At 46.9% G+C, this 22898-nt stretch overlaps 1 protein-coding gene across 8 annotated transcripts in view; it reads right to left on the bottom strand.

Moving 5' to 3' along the window:
- Window positions 1-22898, bottom strand: part of ASTN1 (astrotactin 1) — a 300145-nt gene that overhangs the window by 69427 nt on the left and 207820 nt on the right. For all 8 annotated transcript variants that reach the window (XM_027074277.2, XM_053209407.1, XM_053209406.1 and 5 more), the window contains 6 exons: window positions 21423-21560; window positions 20763-20913; window positions 12198-12364; window positions 8987-9181; window positions 7489-7616; window positions 79-183 (listed from right to left, as the gene is read on the bottom strand). In XM_027074277.2, coding sequence (XP_026930078.1) covers window positions 79-183; window positions 7489-7616; window positions 8987-9181; window positions 12198-12364; window positions 20763-20913; window positions 21423-21560 — 884 coding nt within the window. The remainder of the gene's footprint in view (window positions 1-78; window positions 184-7488; window positions 7617-8986; window positions 9182-12197; window positions 12365-20762; window positions 20914-21422; window positions 21561-22898) is intronic.

The following is a 22898-nucleotide window of genomic DNA, read 5'->3' as shown; positions in this document are numbered from 1 at the left end:
GGATAAAAGGCTTGTGCCCTTGGAAAGAATTCTAAGCCCCAGGAGCCAGTGGGATGGACGGCTTGCTGCGGTGCTCACCCTGAGAGACGGCCACTTGGTTGAGTTTGATGTGGTACATCACAGACCGGACCTTCCAGTGCTGCAGCACAGGGTATCCAGACACCTCACTGAAGTTCACCATCCCTAGGGGTAGAGGAGACGCGGGCTCAGTGTGTGCAATTGATTCACAGGTCCCAAGTCTACTAGGTTAGCAGGTGTCATTGTGAGAGAATGAGAAAGCATTCTTTGATGGAGAGAATTTCTGGAATCACAGCGACAACAGCTATCATTTTCTGAACCCTTACTCTGTGGCAGACATTTTGCTAAGCACTCTGCATGTATAAAGTCACTTGATTGTCACCAGACAGGTGTTATTATCTGCGTTTTATAAATGCAGAAACTGAAGCTCAGAGAGGGTGTCTGCATAAGGGCCCTAGGCCACCAGCTAGAGCCAGGGTGGAGATCCAGATGTCTCTGAGGCAGGGTGGTGCTCTTAACCGTTCTTTTTTTTTTTTTTTTTTTAATGTTTATTTTTGAGAGAGAATGAGAAACGCAGAGTATGAGTGGAGGAGGGTCACAGAGAGAAGGGGAGACACAGGATCCGAAGCAGGCTCCAGGCTCTAAGCTGTCAGCACAGAGCCCGATGCGGGGCTCGAACTCATGAACTGTGAGATCATGACCTGAGCCGACGTCGGATGCCCAACTGACTGAGCCACCCAGGTGCTCCTGTTCTTAACCATTCTACTACAATATTCCCTGAGTAAATTTATATGAAACGCTAGGCTTACTGTAACACACCAGATTTTCACTCTCTTTAATAGCTGCAGTAATTGACTCAGCTCACGTACCTGATAACATTGATTTTTCTGTCCCATTTAACTGATTTGTGTTCAGTATTTAAGTTTTAATTACTCTGAAGCTGATAATGCTTATTTCTTCTTCACCAGGAGGGACAGGGTCAGCGTGACTAAGTCATTACGGGGCAGGGTGGCCCTGTATTGAGTGCCATCTATGTGCCAGACAGTATGACAGACACTTTATTTGTGGTCTCCCTTTTTACCAATGGGAGAACTGAGGCTCTGAGAAGCCAAGGCACTTGTCCAAAGTCATTCTCAATAAGCACATCCTTGTAGGTGCTTAGAGAAGATAAAACAGGCTATTCTTGCTTGAGCACCTTGGAGAAGGAGGGGCACCCTATTTGAATTCCAGTCATTATGATACATATAAAACTCTACAGAAACAAAATAATTATGCTGTAAGAAATTAAAAAAAAAAAACACCTTGCTAAGTTTAGAAAACCAGTTTTAGCTTCATTTCTATGCCTAATATTTGCTGTGTGTGTAAGTTATAGGAATAAATATATATGTATATGCGTATGTGATATGTGCATATACATATATGTACACAATGTACATGTACATTGTGTACATATATGTATATGCGTACCACATACGCATATACATATATGTACATAAATATAATGTACATATATATTTGTATATTTATACAAATATAAATATATGTATAGAAAATTTAGATAGATAGTGTGTTTTAATATAATGTGTATATATGTAATGGCGGTAATACATACGCAGTGAGTTACCCTACCATTTTGACCCATGCTTCCGTGAGGCGAAATCAACTAATTTAATACATAAACTGGATGAAGAGGGGGTGGGATTAATTAGCTGCTTGTCAACTCTGGTCAAATTAGCTGAGTGACTACCAAATTTCCATTTCTGTGTGAATCATACAAGAATAATTATTGGTGAGACAAAAAGAAAAAAAGGTCAGAAGGGGCACTTAATGAATCAATTGCTTAAATTTCATGTCAGGCCATCAAAGATAAGTTACTTGAAGCTAAAAGAAGGTTTTCCATACTTTTTTTTCTTTCAAATGTTCTTCTTTCAGGGCATTAAGCTTGGTGACAACAGTCATACTTTGGCTTTTAACCTTTATGTTAATTTTATTTTTATTTTTAGTTTTTAAAGTTTATTTATTTATTTTGAGAGAGTTAGAGACAGCATGAGCAGGGGAGGGGCAGAGAACGAGGGAGAGAGAGAATCTCAAGCAGGCTCCATTGCTGTCAGCGGGGCTCGAACCCACGAGGCCGTGAGATCATGACCTGAACTGAAACCAAGAGCTGGACGCTTAACCAACAGAGTCACTCGAACACCACCCCCTTATGTTAATTTTAAAGGCATATAAATGAAATTCTAACTTTACAGGATTAACATCCCAGTCACATACCTCAAAGGCACATTTCGGTAGAGCACAAAACGTGCACTCTTTGTAGAACTATTGTACGTAACGCGCGTTCTCTAGTTACGTCAGCTCACTAGCTTGCGGTTATTTCAAAAAGACTATTAATAAAAAAGTGAGCAAGTCCAATCAATGAAGCCTTTTCAGTATATTGGAAAACATTCCCTCTAATGGAGCTGCTTCCTGATGGGAAAAGGAACAGGCAGGACATGCAGTTCTAACACTGGCCATGTTGCTAGAGGGGCCCCTGGCTGAGTTCCTCTCTGGCGACCTAGCTGGGGGATCTTTTGGTTGCTGGAGGTTTCATCTGTAAAGGCAGAGGCTTAGCAGAGGCGATCTATTGCTTCCTTTTCAATCCTGAGATTCCAACCAGCTGTGTGACTTTGGGCTGGGCAAATCCTAGGTTTCCACTCTCCTATCTGAAAAGTGGCGATAATGGTATTCATCTTGCCTGCTTTACAGGTGAGCTGCCAGAACCCAGTAAAGTTATGGGTATAAAGGTATGTTGGGATAAGATAAAGTATTATACACACACGCGGCTTCTATAATGTTGTCTTCTGCCTCATCACCCCTAATTGTATAAGCTTGACATTTCTTTACAGATGCTTTTATTATAAATTTCTAGGCTTTAGTTCAGAACAACAGAGGAAAGAAAATTACAGCAGGGATGTCAGGGGTTAGGAAGGGGTAACAGTGTCCCATATTCACTCAGGATGAGCCAAGTTCACTGTCACTTAGCTGTCACCTAGCTGCTGAACAACAATCCTACTGAGTGCATTTCGGCTCCACCATGACCAGGGAGACAGTTACGGAACTGTCAGTGCTTGGGAGGTGTTATTTTGTGCCTGCATGTGGATAATATGTCCATTAGTTAGGAAGAAAGGGGTATTTTAAAGTATATGCTTTCTAGCCAGGTCATAGGATTCTTTCTCAGTGTGCCCTTGACATGCAGTCAGTTCTAGTTTTTTATGTTATTTTATGTTATGTTATTTTATTTTATTTTATTTTATTTTATTTTATTTTATTTTTATTTTTATTATTTGGGACACATCTCTCAATGACTCTTTTTTTCAAACAAAATATCTATGTTTTCTTTAGAAAGAACATACTTTCCCCTATCTATGCTTGAAAAAAGGAATGACTGAATTGATTTATGTACAATCAAGAAAGAAAGAAAGAAATGAAGAAAAGATGGAAGGAAGAAACAAGGAAGGAAGGAAGGAAGGAAGGAAGGAACGGAGGGAGGAAGGGAGGAAGGGAGGGAGGAAGGAAGGAAGGGAGGGAGGGAGGAAGGAAGGGAGGGAGGAAGGAAGGGAGGGAGGAAGGAAGGGAGGGAGGAAGGAAGGAAGGAAGGGAAGGAGGGAGGGAGGGAGGGAGGGAAGAAACAAGGAAGGAAGGAAGATTGGTTTCTCCTGTTATTTTATTTGAAATGTCAGGGAAATGTATTCTGCCCAGAAGTTTTAAAAGTCTGTTTCCTTCAGATGAACCCGAAGAAGTTCCAAAAAGATCAGAGCTCTAAATCTTTACGCAGGTTTAATAATTATGGCACCCACTGGCCCATAAATGTAACCAGCAGCCTCCTCTCCCTCCTTGGTCTGCCTCTGGTTTCTTCTTTTTCTCAACTGAGAGACTCAAAATACAGACAGGCATTGGCCAGACCATATATAAAAATAGAACTCCGACCCCTAATCTGCAGCAAAAAGCTCAGGAAACCAAACTATTATCTACAGTAAGCACCCCAAGAAGCTAGTCTACTGTCTATAAATCAGACTTCTAGAAGTCAGACCACTATCTCTGTCAACCAGTCCAGGAAGCCAAACAATAAGCCCTGTAAAAAGTGGCCCAACATGACCAGGACTTGACTGATACCTGACAGCATTCCTATCTTTGCTGTTGCTCCCAACTTAGGTCCGACCTACGTGCCCCTAAACATCTACCTGGAATGCCTCACTCCCAGGTAGTTGGCCCACCCTCATACCAAAAGCGTCCAACCTGGGCACATCCGAGGCCCTCCCTTCTTTCCTCTGCAGCTTTCCTACTCCTCTGTCAGCCCTTCAGTCTTGGCCAAAATGCAAGTGACAGCGGCTAAGTCTCTTGCTATAGCAAGCTCTGAATAAACAGCCTTCACCTGTTTTAAGTTGGCTGCTCTTCATTTATTTCCACACAACTTACAACACAAAAAAGGCTGGCAAAGCTCAGGGTTCTCAACTCTTATATTTTTTTACTTTTTTAAATGTTTGCTTTATTTATTTTTGAAAGAGAGAGAGGGAGAGAGCATGAGCAGGGGAGGGGCAGAGAGAGAGAAGGAGACACAGAACCTGAAGCAGGTTCCAGGCTCTGAGCTATCAGCACAGAGCCCGATGCGGAGCTCAAACTCATGAGCCGTGAGATCATGACCTGAGCCGAAACTGGATGCTGAACTGACTGAGCCACCCATGTGTTCCGTGATGAAGAGGGAAGCATTCAGCAAGATAAAGCACAAAAATCAATTATTTTCCAGTATGTTCTTCCAACCAATATTCTGAAAGATGGAAATGGCTATTAGGTGTAAAACGTTCTCTAGTTAAACAGGTTTGGGAATTGCTGGGTTAAGTGAGGCAGAAGGGATTTCATTGCTACAGGGCTTCTTGGGACCTGCTCTCTCTATGCTAAGGAGTTGCAAATTGCTGAGAGGTAGATACTATAGTCTTTCTAAACAATATTTCAGGGAAGAACCTATTTATAGTAGAGCACTGATTTTTCATGAAAAAACACCACCATGCTTGTAAATGCTGATATTGAAGCTTCTGAAGATCACTTTAGCTCTAAAATCTTCTAAGCTTGTAGGTTTATGGGCATTATAACCTATAATAGCACCTAGGGCAACATGATATGATATTCTCTATGTGACTCTCAGGAAAGATACGATTAAAATGTTACCAGAACTAGAAAGTTAATATAGGAGACATTTGGTCAAACGTCTCTTGAATTCTTCTAGTCATTCTGGGCTTTTAAAAAAGCAAGATTGAACCTTTGTGCAACAAATGTTAGACTTCACTCTCTCAAGGCCATGACAAGTGTAAATGATCTATATGGACATCCTTCTACTCCTTTTATGTCCACTATGCCAGACTAGGAGAGGCCCAAGGGTACAGAAGGGAAAGAAGTTTCTGTTGTGGATGAGGACTGGGCTTGGATTTGTTCCTCATTCCCACAGACGTAGAGTCGAACGTGCTCTTCTGATGTTTCTCAGATCTCTCCTCACTCCTCCAAAAATGCCTCAGGTGGTATCCAGGACTCCTCTCTGTCCTCCCAGCCTAGTGACTGAAGCAAAGTCCCCTCACCTCCACAATAAACTACTACGCATGAAGTCTCGGTGGACCTTTAAACAGGAGACAGGGGGGCGCCTGGGTGGCGCAGTCGGTTAAGCGTCCGACTTCAGCCAGGTCACGATCTCGCGGTCCGTGAGTTCGAGCCCCGTGTCAGGCTCTGGGCTGATGGCTCAGAACCTGGAGCCTGTTTCCGATTCTGTGTCTCCCTCTCTCTCTGCCCCTCCCCTGTTCATGCTCTGTCTCTCTCTGTCCCCCCAAAAATAAATAAACGTTGAAAAAAAATTTAAACAGGAGACAGGTTTCTTTGGTGTGGAACCTGTCCTGTTTCTGTGTGTCATTGTACCCCTCTCTTTCTGGGCATTTTACACACACACATGGGAAGTATTGCTCAGCAAGTGACACGGAAATGAGAAAACCAGACTGCCTACCACTAGACACGGAGCACCAGGAATATTCTACCCACTTTACAAATATGAATTTATTTACTCCTTGTATCCATTCCATAGGGAAGACATTTTTCTATTCATTTTCACAGGTAAAAATATCGAGGCACAGAGAAGGTAGGTAACTTGTCCGAGATCACACAGCCAGGGAAGGGTTGAGCCCAGCTGTCAGGCTCCAGAGCCTATGTTATTAATTGCTACGCAATGCTCCCTCAGACAGACCTACTTCTAATCTGGTTCAGGTCTAAAATAAAGTTTGGACCATAATGTCATGAACTTGATATCTTGAAAAGGTTTGCCCTCAGCACAACCCATTCTTCAGAAGAGGGAAGGAAAAGGAGAGAAAGGTATTGGATGGGGGAGACACAGAAGGAGGAAACGAGAAGAATAATGGAGACTTGAGCACAGCAGCAGTGTTAACTGAGCTCACATCCAGCTTTATAGCAAGTGATGCTGAGTTCCTGGTCGGCCGTCCCTTAGGGGTCCGCTGGACTTTTGAAGTGTCTTCTTCAGTCCAGGATGTGTTAACAGGGTAGGTCTCCAGAGTCCAAAATGGAGGAGCATTCCCTGAGGTTCCTGCCTCTTCCAATCAACCCATACTTTAGTTCCATAATGAGCCCAGGGGAAGAATGCCAGCAGGCTCAAAACAGCATTGAGGGTCATCATCCCCAACTTAGGATGAGGCCCATGAGCCCCCCAGAGACTGCACTGCCTCAAATCACACAGCTAGAAAGAAAGAGCTGTGACTCAAAGCCAGGGTCATTCGACAACAAAACTCTACCATTTTCTCCTCCCTCGTGCTGGTCCATAAGTACCTGCCAGGGAACCCAGCGGCCCCAGTGACAGATATCCTAGGCTATGGTAGCCATCCACCTTCTCTCTCTGACTTCACTTTCTCGAATCCACGGAGACCTCTAAACCATTACATACCTGCTATGCCATTTGTTTTCAAAGCAACCCAATGAGACTCGCAGGGAAAAGTACTAACACTACCATTTTGCAGATGATTATATAAAAACATTGGCAATTTTACTGGCAAATAATCCTACCAGTGTTTCAGGATTAAGTTCTTATTGTTTATTATGGAAATTACTCACTAGTTTCTCTTTTTTTAAATTTTTTTTAACCATTTTTTTCATTTCTGAGAGACAGAGAGAGACAGAGTGCAAGCAGGGGAGGGGCAGAGAGAGGGAGACACAGAATCCGAAGCAGGCTCCAGGCTTTGAGCCATCAGCACAGAGCCCGATGCGGGGCTCGAGCTCACAGAACACGAGATCATCACCTGAGCTAAAGTCAGACGCTCAACCAACTGGGCCACCCAGGTGCCCTGGCTGGTTTCAAAGCCAAAATAAGTGAGGTCAAGAGTCTTGATTTTATGAAACCATCAGGAGCTGCCTGCTTTTTGCCAGTTGAGTGGGGCAGGACATACTCACCAGTCAGGAAGTCGGGGTCAGGGGTGGGCTCCGAGATTTCCTCCAGGCACTGATTCTCCAGGGGAACAGTGGCCACCAGAAGACCATCTGGCAGTTGCTGGTCTAAACCCCGAGCAAAGTTGTTTTGCCTGGAAATAGAATAGATGGTCATTTCTGAGTGTTAAGGTGAATCCCAGTTCTTGGTGGGCAATCTAGATCTCAACCTACAATAAAAAAATTCTTCCTGGACCAAAAGGCTTCCCTCCTCCTGAACCCCACTTGCTGGACATGCCTGGAGTAGGACAGGGTGTGAGAGGTAGGGTGAGGGCCAGAACAGACGAGACATAAATCAGCTAAAAAGGTTATTCAGAAGATAGAGAACATTCTTCCCTTCCTCCCATCCCAGGCCCTACCTCCTGATCCACACTCCCCAAGATCTGGGCATACACAGTCTTATTTCTAGACTACAGAGAAGATTCCAGCCACCACAAGATTAGTTATGACATCTCACTGCTTGCCATTGGCAAATGAAGTCCCAGCCTAAAAGGGGAAAAGTCTACTGTCTGTAACAGAAAAAGCAACTGATTCCAAGAACTGGCTTGGGTATTTACTCTTGGTTTGCTCATAAGGGTCCAGGCCTAGGATGTTACCGATTACTGGTCCATATTATAACATTCTCCTCCTCCTCCTCCCCTTCATCATCATCATTGTCTCCTGGGAAGCATGGGCTCTGAGGAAGATGTATTCTAACAGCCTAAGACAGACTAGGAACAGGGGTCAAATGGAGAATCTCCAAGAAGTATTCTAAATCAATGTCTTCAAATATTTTGCTCTCAGGACCCCTTTGTAGTCTTAAAAGTAAATGAAGGCCCCACATAGATTTTGTTTGTTTGGATTTTATCTGTCAATATTTACCATATTAGAAATTGAAAGAGAAATTTTTGTAATATGTATTAATCCATCTAAAAATGAACATATTGTGAAAAATGATGAGGGGAGTGGCATTACTTTATATTTTTTGCAAATTTCTTTTGCAGCTGGCTTCTCTCCTCCCCATGCAACTTACTGTAATGTACTGTTAGGGTTGAAGTGAATGAGGAAAATCCATTCTCTCTGTAGTTGGGAGAGGCAGGACCTTGTACAGCTCCTGAAAGGATCTCAGGGACCCTCAGGATCCTTGGGCCATACTTGAGGACTACTATTCTAGACTGACTCACACACTGATTCTTCCACTCAGAGCAAATCAGAACATGAGGATTCTCTGGTGGCTCCCATGGGAAATCTGCAGTCCCTGCCTGGGCAAGACAGAAATTTATTTAACACTTTTTTTCACCCTGAGGAAGCACGGTTCCCAGATTCTGGAAAGAGGAGAAGACCATGGGAGAGAACACAACCTGTCCTTTTAGGATGCCGTTCCCCTTGCTCTAAGATACAAAGTTTTATGCTGACTTTAAAGCTCTTCAAGGAAGAAGACCCACCAATGGCGCCGAATAATCAGTTCTATAGACATGAGAATCACCTGAATGTTCCTTTCAGCACTTGCCCAGCAGCGACTTCCTTGGAATGGTTGTTGTAACCAAAGAACATTTCCCCAAAGAGGGTCTGGTTCATGGGAAGCTCCCTGCTTTCCCCACAGTCACCGCCCTCTGGGCAGGTCTCCGCGATGAGCTGGCAAGAGCGTCCATCCACACCAAGCTTGTAATCCTCGATGCACCTACCATGGTGGAAAACTCAAGATAAAAAGCTGTTCCATCAATGAGATATGCAGTCAACTCAACCCAACAGATTGGGAAGAAACACCTCTGGGAGAGTGCTGGGTGGTAAAGATTATGAGTATCCCAGGTTCATTTTGGTCCCTTTAGAACTCAGTTTCTTAAGCCTACAAACCGAGTCTCCTTCCATTATGTGATCATACAGAAACTCTCTCACCTTTCCTCTGCAGACAAGTGCTTTCAGAGCTTTGGAATGCTTCCTTCTCTAAGTATATCCTCTCCCAAATAGATCAGGGGAAGAGTCACAGGCCATAAGCTTGTAAGCGGGTTACCAGATTGAAATCTGAGATATTCTAGAACCTTTCTCCAGAACCATCAGTGTGGCCAGACCCTGCATTTGTTTGGAGGGTAATTAGGCAGCAAAAGGAATGACACTGGGCTTAAGAAATTAATAACCTTCTCATCTGGTCCTGTGACAAGTCAACTAGGAAATTAGAAAGATCGATCATCTTCCAACTGTGTTCTGGGTGAATGTATTCAAACACAAGATCGTCCCATGTTAAACACCTCCTCCATTCCGAGTAGCCTTCCTGAACTAAATAGACGCTAGGGCACACTGTGTGAACACCTCCTTGGCGTCCCTCCCCATTAAGCATGTACAGTTACTCTAACGGAAGAGCAGTACTGATGTTGGTAAATATGGCTCAGTGACCCAGCAGTCATTAATGGGACCTTATTTGTAGTTATACTGAGAAAAATGTAATTTGTTAGTTCAAGGACTACTTTGATAAACCCATCATTTAAAAAGCAGATTAATTTAATGTGGGTTTCTCCTTAAAATATACCGGATTTAGAATTTATAGATGTTCGTGACATGAAAACACATCATTTATCACTATCTATGGTAATTTTCGTAACAAGATAAAGACCTCTCTTCTATATGGAGGAACAAATAATCACAGTGTTAAGTGGTGAGAAGTGATGATGGTGCCCTTTACTGGGTGACCTTGGGTGAGTCGATTAAACTCTCTGAGCTTCAGTTTCTACAACTGTAAAAGGCGGGGGAAAGGCTGCTTTGCAGAGCTGTTGAGAAGATCAAGTGAGACAACGAACTTAAAGAACTTACAGTGTCCCCGGCAAACAGCAAATACTCATCAAATCCTGCTATCGCTATCATCAGCAGAGGGACGAATGAGGTCCGTGTTACCGCAACTTTAACGGTTCATATTCCGCATTTGCCATTTACAGATTTGTGTTAACCGGTATGAACTATAGCTCTTTAACTTTAAGTGCCTGTGATTTAGTCTTTACACGAAAGTGTGAAGTCTTGGAACTCTTTTGGCAGGCCATATACAGGGGCTTGGAGAATGCTAAATTCACACACGTACCAAATTCTGACTGAAATCAGAAAGAGAGTCCAGGTAGGAACCTACTGCATTAGTCCAGGCCACAGATGTCCCCACAAGGGATTCTACGGCTCCAGCCTAGGTCTGGGACAAGACAGTGAAGTGGCTCCTTCCTGGAACCATAACTCACTGTTTCTGGAAAGAACCGTGAAGCCAGCCGATCCCCTCTCAGTCCCTCCTAAGTGTCCTGACAGCTCCCCCTTCCGCACTGCCCCACTCGTCCCTCCTTCTTGATGTTCATACATGTGTCCCACCGTAAACTCCTTTCAGGGCAGAGGCCAGTCACCTATCCTGCGGTCTCTCCTGTATCTAACACTTAACTAGGTTCTCTGCACAGACCAGATGCCCATATGTATGTTTACTAAATAATTTATGGAAGTATCTCTATTAATTGAAGCGGGCCAGCCGTATCCCACGACATTATAGAGACGTTGCAATTTAGAACAAGTTGCCACTTACAGAAGGGAATTTTACAAGAAACTTATCAATTGAAAAGAAACAAAATACAATGAAATACAATAAAATAACATTAGCACTCCACCCAATAATCCTGTCATGATTATTCAGCAGGCACTGGCTTTTAGCGACAAGCTAGCATAGCTTTATTATTATAAACATTGATTTTCATTGCAAGACTCTTAGATTATGAGATCCTTGAGGGCAAGAACCATATGTCATTCATCTGTGCTGCCCGGGGGCTGGCATGGTGTGTGGCATAAAGCATGCACCCTCCCTGACAGCGGGGGAGACGGGTGGGGAGGGGGAGAGGAGGGAGGGAAGGGAAGGAGCGGGGAGAGAGAAGAAGGGAAGGAGGAAGGAAAGCGGAGGAAAGGACAGGCAAGCAAACCATGAGTGTACAAGAATGGGCCAAATCGTTATTTACTTTATAAATATAACATGCAATGGTCTTTAAATATAATTCTAGTCAGTGGTATAAATGTAAATTTTGAGGGAACCACAGAATTAAAGAGAGAGAGAGAGAGAGAGAGAGAGAGAGAGCCTGGATTCTAATCCTGATCTTCCCGCTTACCAACTCCCAGTCTTGAGGAGCATCTTAACCTCACGGTGCATTGGTTTTCTCCTCTGTAAAATGGGGTGGCGCTGCCTGCCCTGTTCCCTCACACATTTATCCTGGGAACAAATGAAATGAGGGCTCTTTGACTGCACCAAGGAATGACCAGGTCAGGGGGAGGGTGGCTGCATAAAATGCTGGGGCTTTGGGGGCAGAGTTTAATCATGTTTCCACTCCTCCAAAGACTTCCCCCTCCCCTTCTCTGAGAATTAATTCGTTTTACACAATCTTTCCCAAGCTTTTGGGCCATGAAACCCTTGTGTCACAAAACACAATTAACACAGTTGCGCAGAACAGTTTGGAAAATTCTGGGGTATACTGGCAATGACTGCGGTCAGCTTCCTCTCCCACGGGGATGGGACTAGACTTTCCCTGAGGGTCCTCTCAACTCTTGACTTTTAAAGTGTTGCTCTTCCGGTCCTGCAGGCTCTTTCTTCAGAGCCTAAGGGCTGGCCTAGGGTGACCGGTTCATTTAGATTTACTTTCCTGGCTTTAACACCGACCATCCCGCATCCCAGCCTCACGGGCAGCTCGACTCACCCACAGAACATGAGGATGTTGTACAAGGTGGGGTCATCCGGGAAGGGCGCCATCTGCTGGAGACACAGCTGCTCACAGCCGCCATTGAAGCCATCTGAGCAGTCCACCCCAATGTGGCGGTCGTAGCAGCCAGAGCTGTCCTTCATGGGGCTCAGTCCGGACGGGCACTGGAACAGTCAAAAAAACATCCATGCAGGGAGGTGAATCAGGGGACTGAGTTCTCGGGGAACCAGAGTGTAACCACTCATGCCTATTCTTAGCACTCAGCCTTGAAACCATTAACATTGGCAAGTAATGCACGAATTTCCCACCGTGCTGGACTCCCATTAAAAGCAAGCGACCTTTTTGACATCTTGCTTCTTTTCTCTGGGCACAGATCACACACATTTGCATTAAAGCCAGTTCCTCTACACGGGCTAGAAGGGGATGTCACAGCAAGACAAGAGTGAGGTGTGCTGGCCTCCCAACTGGGTGGCAGCAGTGGGGCAGAACTGAACAGCAACAGCAGAGACTTCTTTGGACTAGTTGGACTAAGGGGAGGGAGTGCTACTGTCTGCACTTAGTATTAATAGGACTTTTTTTTTGTAACATGCAAACATGTTGCCAACCAGATAGCCGACGGTGTTGGAGAGAACGGGCAGAGCCAGGACTTCCAGCTGGAAGGAGGAAGTGGACTTTCTCCGTGACCCTGGAGGGAGATTTGACTGCTCTCCTGGAGGGAGTGGCCGGACCCACAACCCTCCCGCCTCAAGGACGCCTGTGGAGGACGCGACACAAGGGCATCTGCTACATGAACACCCACAGGTGCTGCGCTTGGGTCTGGGCTTTGTCCCAGTGTCCTGGATGCTCTTATTGTGCAACGATTAGCTTCTCTGCACGGCTACGTCCTCAGTAAATTCCCCAGGAGTGCCAGCAAAGATAATCCAGGCGGAGATGTCAGTCAGAATCTGGGCAAGACAAAGGGGCTTGGTGAGCAGGGGGAGCCCTCTCACACACCAGGCCGGGTCTAACTCATCGGTCTTACTCATTCAGCTCTCGACACATCCCCTTGAAGTACGGAGCATGATCGGTCCCATGGGACAGGTGAAGAAGCCGCAGCACAGAAAACTTAACTTTCCTAAAGTCCCGCTGCTGACCAGGCAGGACCACACCTAAAACCTGGCAGGCTGAGTACGGGGGTCCGCGACTCGGCCGCCCCATCATTAGCTTCCACAGCGATCTGTCTCTCACACCATAGTCACTGTTTACTGAGCACTTACTAGGAGCCGGGCATTACGGTGGTGCTCTGGGTATTTCGTCTCACAGCACCCTATAGGAGGGTCCTCATTTAATCCATGCGGAAACCATTAATATTGCCAATTAACGGCACTGGAGCCCGCCAAAAAAAGTCAATGAATGTGTTTCGCCTTCCTGCTTCTTCTGTCTGTTCAATAGATTCGGCACATTTGCGCTACGGCCGGAAGAGGGGTTAGTAACTTGCTCAGGGCCAAGCCGCTAGTGTGGGGCCGAGCTGGGGGTCTGTCTAGAGATGATCTGCTTTTAATGACCGTACTACACACACTATCAACTAACGAACGCGCTCCTCCAAGACCAAACCGGAAAACGTTCAAAACCTGGTGGAACAGCGTCAACCCTCCCACCCTCCTCCTGCCCTGCTGCCTGGCTGCTTCTTTCTCTCGACTGCCAAGCACTCTGGCCTAGGAGCCCGGGGCTGCCGCAGGTGGGCCTGGGGAAAACCCGCCTCCCCTCCCTGCAAGATCACAGCAAGATGCGCACTGTTTGCTGACACTAATTCTGCAATTTCCCAAACAAATGGCCCCTCGGTGGGCCCACCGGGCTACCAGGCTGGCCCATCCCCTTCCTCCCCATGAAGCCAGCTGGAGTGCTGGAAGGTGAGGGCATTCAAAGCCACTTCCAAGGGCTGCCCCACGCGGTGCAGACCCAGATGTTCCAGATGATGGTAAACAAGCAAATGAGGCAGCTGAGAATGGCACCCCATGTTTTGTTAGCACCCCACCCATCCACCTCCTTGGCCATCCAGCTGTTAGGGCAGATGTGCCACCAGAAGGGAGCTGGCTTCACCACTGTGAGGCTGCCCCGCATGGATGTGGAAGTTCGATTGGAATTAAATGGGCTGCCCTGGTTGCTAGGAGTCCTTTTTCTTTTTTCCCTTCTGTGAAGCTTAAGAAAAGCCATCAAAGTAGAGACAAAGCCAGTCCTCCTGTCGTTCCCACGTGTGGTTTCAACCCTTGCATCGGCGAGCTCACCAGCCAGGACTCCCACCTTCCCAGCCACCCGCTTTTTTTTCCACCTGCTTTTTTCCATTAAGCGTGATTTCTGACGAAGACTTCACCAAAGGAAACCCAAGCAGGCTTTGTTCCAGAATTCCAAAGCCTGGCATATCCACAACTTGCCTGGCCCTGATGTCTGGATGCCCACTGCTGTGCCAAGTTGGACCACCTGATATTTACAGTCTCTCGGGAGATCTGGAGAGAAGATGGTTAGCTGCTTTGTCCCAGTTGCATTGTTTCTGTTGTTCTTATAAGCAAAGCGAGAATAACAATAACAGCCATCGGGAGTTAAGCAATTCCGTGTGCAGGACAATCAATATATATTATCTTCAATCGCAACAACACAGACTTTTTCTCACCTTGCTTTACAGATGAGCAAACTTAAGACTCAGAAAGATTAAGTAGTACCTTGTTTCAGGTCACAGAGGTGGAAAATGGCAGAATCAGATTTTGGAACTAGATCTATTTGACCTCAAAGCTCAAGTCTGTCTCTTCTACTCTGCTGTGCTGCTTCTCAGGTGTGAGAAAACGTGGACTCATTGGAATCCCTAATGAAATAAAGTCAATTCAATACATCAACAGGTAAAGCAATCTGGTAGACTTGTGGTTTGTTTGATTGTTTTGAGCAACTCCCAGAGTACATTCTGGGATCAATTATGGATTTGTAGGTTTAGCCTAATATTCTTTTTATTTCTATTTCTCTCTGTGTCTCTCACTCACCCTTCTCCTTCACACACACACACACACACACACACACATTATGGGTACAAATATTTATAAGGCAAAAACACTCAAAACGTCCAGAGGGATGACCCTGAAGGCAAGACAAGCTTCTCAATCACTGAAAAAGATGCAATTATCTTCACTGCACTGTAACTCACTTGGTCTGCAGTTCAGGGAAAAATATTCTTGAAAGATTTCCAGGAAAAAAAAGGCCGAAACCGAAAATACAGTTTTCTTCTCAACCCTGGTGGAACCAGAACACCCATTCTCCAACAGGCCCGATCAATCAAGTTTCCCACGGTTGACGTTTGTTTTTGTTTTTGCCCACATGTTCCTTGTACTGTTGTGGTCACATTCTGGACTCCTCAAAATCTGAATCTCAATACAAAAAAAACTACTGGCTCCAAACCATGCCTTCTTCTTAGAAATATTTGCAGCCACAGCCCAGTTGTCAGGAGAGAAATCTTGCCTCCAGGAGGAGTTGGTATTTTCTCTTGGCAAGTGTTGGCCATTCTCACCTCTTGGCTTGTGCACAAACTCTCCACTTACTCCTTAAAAGAGCACTGTTTGCTCAGGATGGAGCCCCAAAGTCATGTATTAACTCCTCTCATATTAGGTTACATTTAGCAGTCCCAGAGCCTTTAGAAACGAGGGGCTTAAAAAGAAAACTCTGTTTATTATGGCAACAACCCTTCCCCATCAAGAAGGTCTAATAAATGAGCTCATATTTTAGCGACCCCTAAACTACACAAGGTTAATCATCTTTCATGAGATGCTCATGGCTTCTTGACTTATTACTGGTCTAAGGCATCATTTGCTAATGAGATTAAAATGATCCCTCCCCCCCATTCAACTTCTTTTCTTCACTGTCTCTTCCCTCTTTTTCTCCCAATGATTTTTGGTTGATTAATTACTTATGAGTCTAGTCAAATCTCACTAGGCCCGAGACATACACCCTTCTGTTCCAGATTACGAGGCAGATGCTGTTAGCCAATGAATAGGAGTGATGGACACGTGAGTATGTTCAGGGCCCCTGGGAGAAGAGGAACACATTCCCGCAGGTGAACCTGCCTTGCCTTACCTGGATGATTCATAAGATAACCAACCATAATGTCTACTCCAAACAAGCTCCCCTTGACTACATGGCGATCTTCCTTTTACAAATAATGATTTCCCTGACTTTTCGATGGGCTCTGACATGCCAACCCAAGCCATGCAGGACTTCTCCCAAGGGGAAAGTTTGGTGGAATTAAATTTATGTTTCAGCTTCCTGCCCCCATTTCTCTGAAAGCCTCTGAGGCATAGGCTTCTGCTTACTGTCCTACAGAGAGAAAGAGATACGGTCATCTGTAATGGTCTCTGCACATCTGTGCTCCAGCAGAGGTGAAATGACACATTTGGTGGGAAACCACTGTGGGCAGCATGTGGACAGAAGGGCGGCAGGGTCACTGGGTAATTCAAAGCTCATTAGAGCATAATGCTCTGGCAGGCAAGGTCATGTGTTCATTACACGGGAATGCGGGACAGCTGACCCCTTGCCTTCCAAGGCCACAGTCTGCTCACCTAAGTGCACACGGATAGTGCACAAAGCAGAGGCATTTTTTGGCCACTTTCAGGAAGAGTGTGGAGATGAGGAAGGGGCAGTAGAGCATGGGCTTTCTGTTATTTTAGAGCACTGGAAATAATTTTCAAACCTTCTAAGTGTTTTAACTTAAAACTCAACAGGTACGCTGGATGAGAAGAAGGATGGCCTGGCTCAAGCTGGGAATGAGGACCAGCATCCTGCCCACCAAGTCTGCCCCAATCCCACTGCCATCTCCCACCTGTGGCCCCCAAGGGTGTCAGCAATATAACCTCCGGAGCCTGTGAAGGCGTCCCCTTACATGACAGAAGGTGCTTTGCAGGTCAAGTTGAGAGGGGGAGATTATCCTGGATTATCCAGGTAGACCCAACGTCATCACAGGAGCCCTTAAAAGCAGATGAGAGAAGCCGAAGATCAGAGAGCAGGTGCTACAGAAGAATGGCCAGAAAAAATGCAACGTAGCTGGCTTTAAAGATACAAGAAGGGGACCAGGAACCAAAACCCGAGGGCAGACGCTAAAAGCTAGAAAAGCCAAGGCAATGGATTCTCCCCTGGAGCCTCCAGAAAAGAATGCAGCCCTGCGGATACCTGATTTTAGCCCCATGAGACTCCTGTTGCATTCTCACCTAGAGAGCTGTAAGATAATAGATGAGTACTGTTTTAAGCCACTAAACCCGTGGTCCTTTGTTACAGCAACAATAGGACACTAATACAGTCACTTCGCAGGACCTTAGGGAACTTCACAGGATACAGAGCCCCCGCTCTGGTGCTTTCCAGGGAGGCATTACAGCTCCCACCTCGGCACAGTAAGGACAACGGGTAGAAGTAAGACCCAAGTTATCAGCAGCGGGTGGCTGACCTCTGCTCCAGGAACCTTCCCAAAGGTTCAACAATCCCCGCTTTGGGAGAGTGTTCTGGTTGGGAACTGAGAGACCGTGGCTTCCACAGGTCTGTGCCTTTCACGGGCATTTGTTTCCTGTCCTCAGAGACAACATAAACAATAGGGCAATTAACTGGGTAGCAATTAACCCTGTGGGAGTCCATGCGTAACCGAGAAATGTGTCCTGCCTTCCTAGAAAGAATGAAGATTGAGCAGCCCATGTGCACCAGCCCCACCTGTCTGGCTTGCAGCCAATCGGGAAAATACACAGGTGCCTCCTCTTGTCCCACATCCCTGTCCCTTTCCCAGGTTCCTTCAGGGCCAGTGTGTTCGGAGTTCCTCACCTCTTTCTCCTTCCACAAAAACATACCTCTCCTGAGAAGGCTTTCGGTTGGGCACCCAGAGTACTGAATGTCAGGGTTGACGTGGAGAGGAGAACGGCAGCCCAGTTCACCCAAACGGCGCTCCAGTGCCGCCCAAAGGCCCCTGGCCCTGGCCCACACCTCCAGACGACTCTGGAAGGCTCTGCTACCAACATCAGAGCTCTCACACAGTGCTGACGTCTGGCTCAGCTCACCGTAAGTCTCAGCCGGATCACAAGGGTCGAGACGCGGTACATCGGCCCTCACCCTCCAGTCCTCCTGTCTCAGGGATCACGTGCGTGATGGCCAAGGAAAAACAGTCCGTTGGGTGGCCTGCCAGTCACCCGGCCCCTCCTCCCCCCAACAGCCACGTGGACCAGTGACTTCAAAGTATTATGCTAATCCCAAGCACTGGTATAATTGCGTGACTTTCTGCCGCGGCTCCAACTCTAAAACACAGCGCGGCCTTATTGCAAATGCATATTCATCAGAACTATTCCTGCTAGCTTCGTCTCACAGATTACAGTGTTAAAAGTACAAAAATACACCAGCAAGGCTACGTGCCAAGTAAAAGGGGCTAGGATCACCAACAGAAGGCACTTGACAGGCAACCGTTCGGGGCTCAGGAAAGGGGCAGAGAGGTGGAGAGCATATCATGTATAAGTGTACAAAGGTGTGAGCGCGCTCCGATTCAGCTGGGACCGCCCGGGGTCGGGGGGAAGGTATTCGTGCACGTGCACACAGTGTTTGAGGACTCAGAGGGACCCGAGAGAGTGGCAAGGAACGAAAGGTTGAAATCTGAATGAAGAAATGCAGGTTGAACGGTAGGGGAAAAGGTGGCTCGGCTGGGAGCTCCATCAGACAGTGAAATTGTCTCCCAAGGGACCCAGTTGGGAAGCTCATTGCTTAAGACATCTGAAAGCGGACCAGCCAAAGGGAGGGGAGCCCTGTGGGACACCAACTTACCCCCCCCCCCCCCGGCTGCCTCTGGAAGACAGAACCCGCAGAGCGCTTCTCTTTGTCCTTGCCTGGTGGTCCTCTGTTTTGCTTTGCCTTCCTCTGATGGACCGGCCAGGTCTCCGCCTATCTGCCCCTCAGCTCTCTCCCTTTTCTTTTCTTCCCTTTCTTTCCCTCCTCAGATGAATTGGGCTCCTGTCAGCTGCTACCTGATCTGTGAAAGTCCTGGGAGGCCTTAGGGCTGAGAGAGTCCCACCCTGGATCCCAGGCACATATCCGTCTTTGATGGAGCACAGCTCCCGGAACCAAGCAGGTGCTCAGAGACAGGGAAGGGGTGTGTGAAAGAGGGATTCGGCCCAGCCTCCTCACAGCTTGCCCCTGCTCTGGGTCCCTTTCCTGAAACACAGCTGTCAGATTGGGAAGCAAGACGAGGCACCGTATTCTCCCTCAGCTGAAGGCTCCTGGCCCTGCCCCAGAAACACAGCAGAACTATGTGTCTCAACAAACCATCTCTCCCTCTCCTTTATGCCCACTTTACATCTGGCTTTCCTGTCTGTCTTCCTTCTTTGTCCTCTCCTCTCTGTGAGGATTGCATCATTCTGCCCTTAAAAGAAAGGAGGGCTGGTAACAGAAAACAGTGCTGCTGGGCATGAAAATGCCAACATGAAGGCTCGGGCAGCTGATGGCTTCATCTGCTCCTGCCTCCATTTACCTGCATGGTTCAGTCACTCTTTATCCACAGTGCAGGAGCTATCTTAGTCCACTCTCGACCAAATGGCCTATTTAGGTCCTGGCATCGCATATTTACATGTAGCCAAAGTCTCCATAGCCGATAACAAAGCAGAAAACCACCTTCGGTGAAGTAGAGTTCACTGCTATGGTGGCAAAGGGGACATATTTTTACTTTTCCCTACCGTACCTGGTGCAACTTACTTCTTTCATCATTCTGGTCTTAGGTAGGTTTCTCCTAAAATCTCCTATTACAGCCAGTGTGATCTGACCCTAGACAAAGTAGAATTTCCTATTATGGTCAATACAGTCTATTTGCTATTAGAGTCAATGTCATAGTGTTAAGCAGCTAATTAATTCTCAAATTGTTTGGGGGTAGCCCTCACCAGTTAGATTGTAAGACTAGAAACAAAGAATCCTGCTATGTGATCCATGAAATTTCACTAGGATAGTTATAGTGCACACAGTAGGTGCTCTATAAATTCTTCTTGATTGACTAGTGATTAGCTTCTCATCTCTGTCAAGAAAAAATTCGTAATTTAGACTGGACAGTGGTTGACAACTAGGGAGGGATCATTTTGACCTTCTCTCTTTTTTAAAAGTACCTTTTAAAGTTTATGTATTTTGAGATAGAGAGACAGAGAGTGAGTGAGCAGGGGAGGGGCAGAGGTAGATGGAGAGAGAGTCCCCAACAGGCTCCGCGCTGTCAGCCTGGAACCCGACGGGCGTCTCGAACTCACGAATTGTGAGATCATGCCCCGAGCTGAAATGAAGAGTCAAATGCTTAAACGACTGAGTCGCCCGGGTCCCCCAACCTTCTCTTTCTAGTTTTTTAAAGATTTTATTTTTAAGTAATCTCTACACCCAACGTGGAACTCAAACTCAAGAGCCCGAGATTAAGAGTCACACGTTCCGCCTACTGGGCCAGCCAGGCGCCTGGTCTTTCATTCACAGTGTATTTGCGTCCGTATATCTGCATTATGTGTTATCCTGGGCGCCCCCCAACCCGCTGGAATCACAAGCCTGATGGGGCAGACGTACCACACAACCAGTGGAGTCCAGCTTGCGGTCTGAGATGCAGCGGAAGTTCTTGCTGCAGCCCCCGTTATCCTTGCTGCAGTCGCGCACTGGCCCAAAGGAATCTAAGAGAACCTCCAGGCTGTCAAAGGAGGACGAGGTCATCAGCTCCTCTCTGTGGGGAGACACAGGGGGAGGGCGAGGAGTCAAGGCAACTCCGGGTACAACAAGTAGCATCACCTTCCAAGTTCCTCTCTAGTCACCCGCAGCACGTCTCACTCTCACGAAAATTAAAGATCAGCCACATTCTGAGCCTTGAACTAACAAATTATGGACATTCTCCATATCTGGGAAATGAGCCAAGGCTGTAATGCCTGGTCAAAGAAGGAGGTCTAAACTTGGGCAAGGAAATTAACATTTTATTGCCTGTCAGTCCTTAGGGGATGTGGGAAGTGCTTACAAACTCTAATTTTATGTCCTCTCCCAGAGCATGAGCCTTGGGGTGTGCAATATTGACCCAGATAGAGTAGATCCTGGCACCGTGTACAGGGAATCTGAAGGCAGCCTGCCAACTTCTCCTTTCGGCTCGTCGTAACTCCTTTCCTAGCTCCTGGCACGGGCAGGTAGCTCCTCACTCAGCGCCCCAAGCCAAATGTGGCCCCAGCACCCTGGGCCCGGACTCACCTGACCTCCACAGCGTCCTCCATCACTGTCATGTCCGTCTTACACTTTGCCGAAGGGTTGATGGCCAGTTCAGCCGGTGGGATCACAAAACTTTTGCTGAGGGGCAACCACATGCCCTCCCCAAGGGTGTAGGTGAATCTGCAGGGACACCCAACACCAGGGGGTTACAGCTGGGGAGTAACCACCCCGCCAGGGGACCTGGCCTTTTGCTGTCAGGGGCTTCCTTCTCGGCCCTCGCCGCCTCTTCAGGAAAGGGAGCTGGCCGCCATGCCATGGATAAGAGGACGGGAGTCCCAGAGAGGCAGAGAGGCCTACGCCTGTGCACATGTCCAGCCAGTTGGGGGAACGGATTATGGTGCCCACTCACCAGCTGTTTGAAGTGGTTTTTATCAAGCCCTAAGAAATCGAATTCCAGTTTCCTTCAGATGTAAAGCTGGGCTTCCTCAACCCTATGTCAGATATAATTGGAAGCATTTTAATTGAAGAGACAGGCTGGCCTCCCACCGTCCCCAGCCCTCAGATGGCACACCCACAGTGGTAGCGACGGCTTCTCTTCTTGTGCCTCAAGGAAGCCTCCAAGGGAAAGGAAGACGGAAGCTCCCTCTTTTCAGGTTGTGTGGTGCACACAGAAATGAGGGAAGGCAGCAGCCCAAGGGAGAAGAGAAGAAGGAGAACGGGGCAAGCCTGGATGTGTTCACCACACTCCTACCCACATCCTCAGCTAATGGCAGTAACCCTCTGGAGACAGAGGAGTTTTTTGTTTTTTTGTTTTTTTAATTCTTATAACAAGGGCTGAAAGGAATAGAAGAATCAATCAGCATTTCAAGGGAGAGCTTAAGAAAACCGTGAAAGATTATTTGTTTATTTATTCATTCATTTTATTTCAAAGGCATTCAAATACCCTGTGTTCACAGTCAAAAATAGTCTATGGGATAAAAGCCAGTGTGGGTGGGATATCACAAGGCTGTGGCAGTCTGGCGGCCCCTTCCAACTTAATGTGGAGGGAGGAGCAATTGAAGAATGCATACAATTAAACAGAACCCAGCCCTGGCTTGATCAGCACGCTGGTCACAGAGCACCGCTTCAGAATCCTGCTCATCCGTCTCCTTTAACCCACATGCTCCCTTCTCCACTCCCTGGGGTTGCTTGAGATGATGCTAGGAAACCAGACGGATGGCTTGCGATCTTTTATGAGAAATGCAGTCCTCTGGAACGCTGGCCGCGGAGAATGCCCACTGACCCAGGCTCGCGTGATTTTCACCCACTCCCTAACGGACAGGCAGCCCGGGGTGCTAGAGCAGCTGACAGAAGAGAAGGCGGGTGCCCAGGGGAAAGGCAACACCCTGAGCAAGTGGGATGGGGCTGGGTCTGTGCAGGGATGCAGGGAGGGGTCTGCACCAGGTGAGGGAGGCCGGTTAGTAGGGGACAGAAGAAGACACTTGCCACTTCATTCTTCTGTGAAGCAGCTGGCAAAAT

Source organism: Acinonyx jubatus, chromosome E4 (genome assembly GCF_027475565.1).
Source record: "Acinonyx jubatus isolate Ajub_Pintada_27869175 chromosome E4, VMU_Ajub_asm_v1.0, whole genome shotgun sequence".
In the NCBI taxonomy this organism is placed as follows: Eukaryota; Metazoa; Chordata; class Mammalia; order Carnivora; family Felidae; genus Acinonyx; species Acinonyx jubatus.
Note: the sequence above shows the minus strand (reverse complement) of the source record. Positions and strands in the feature narration are given on the sequence as shown.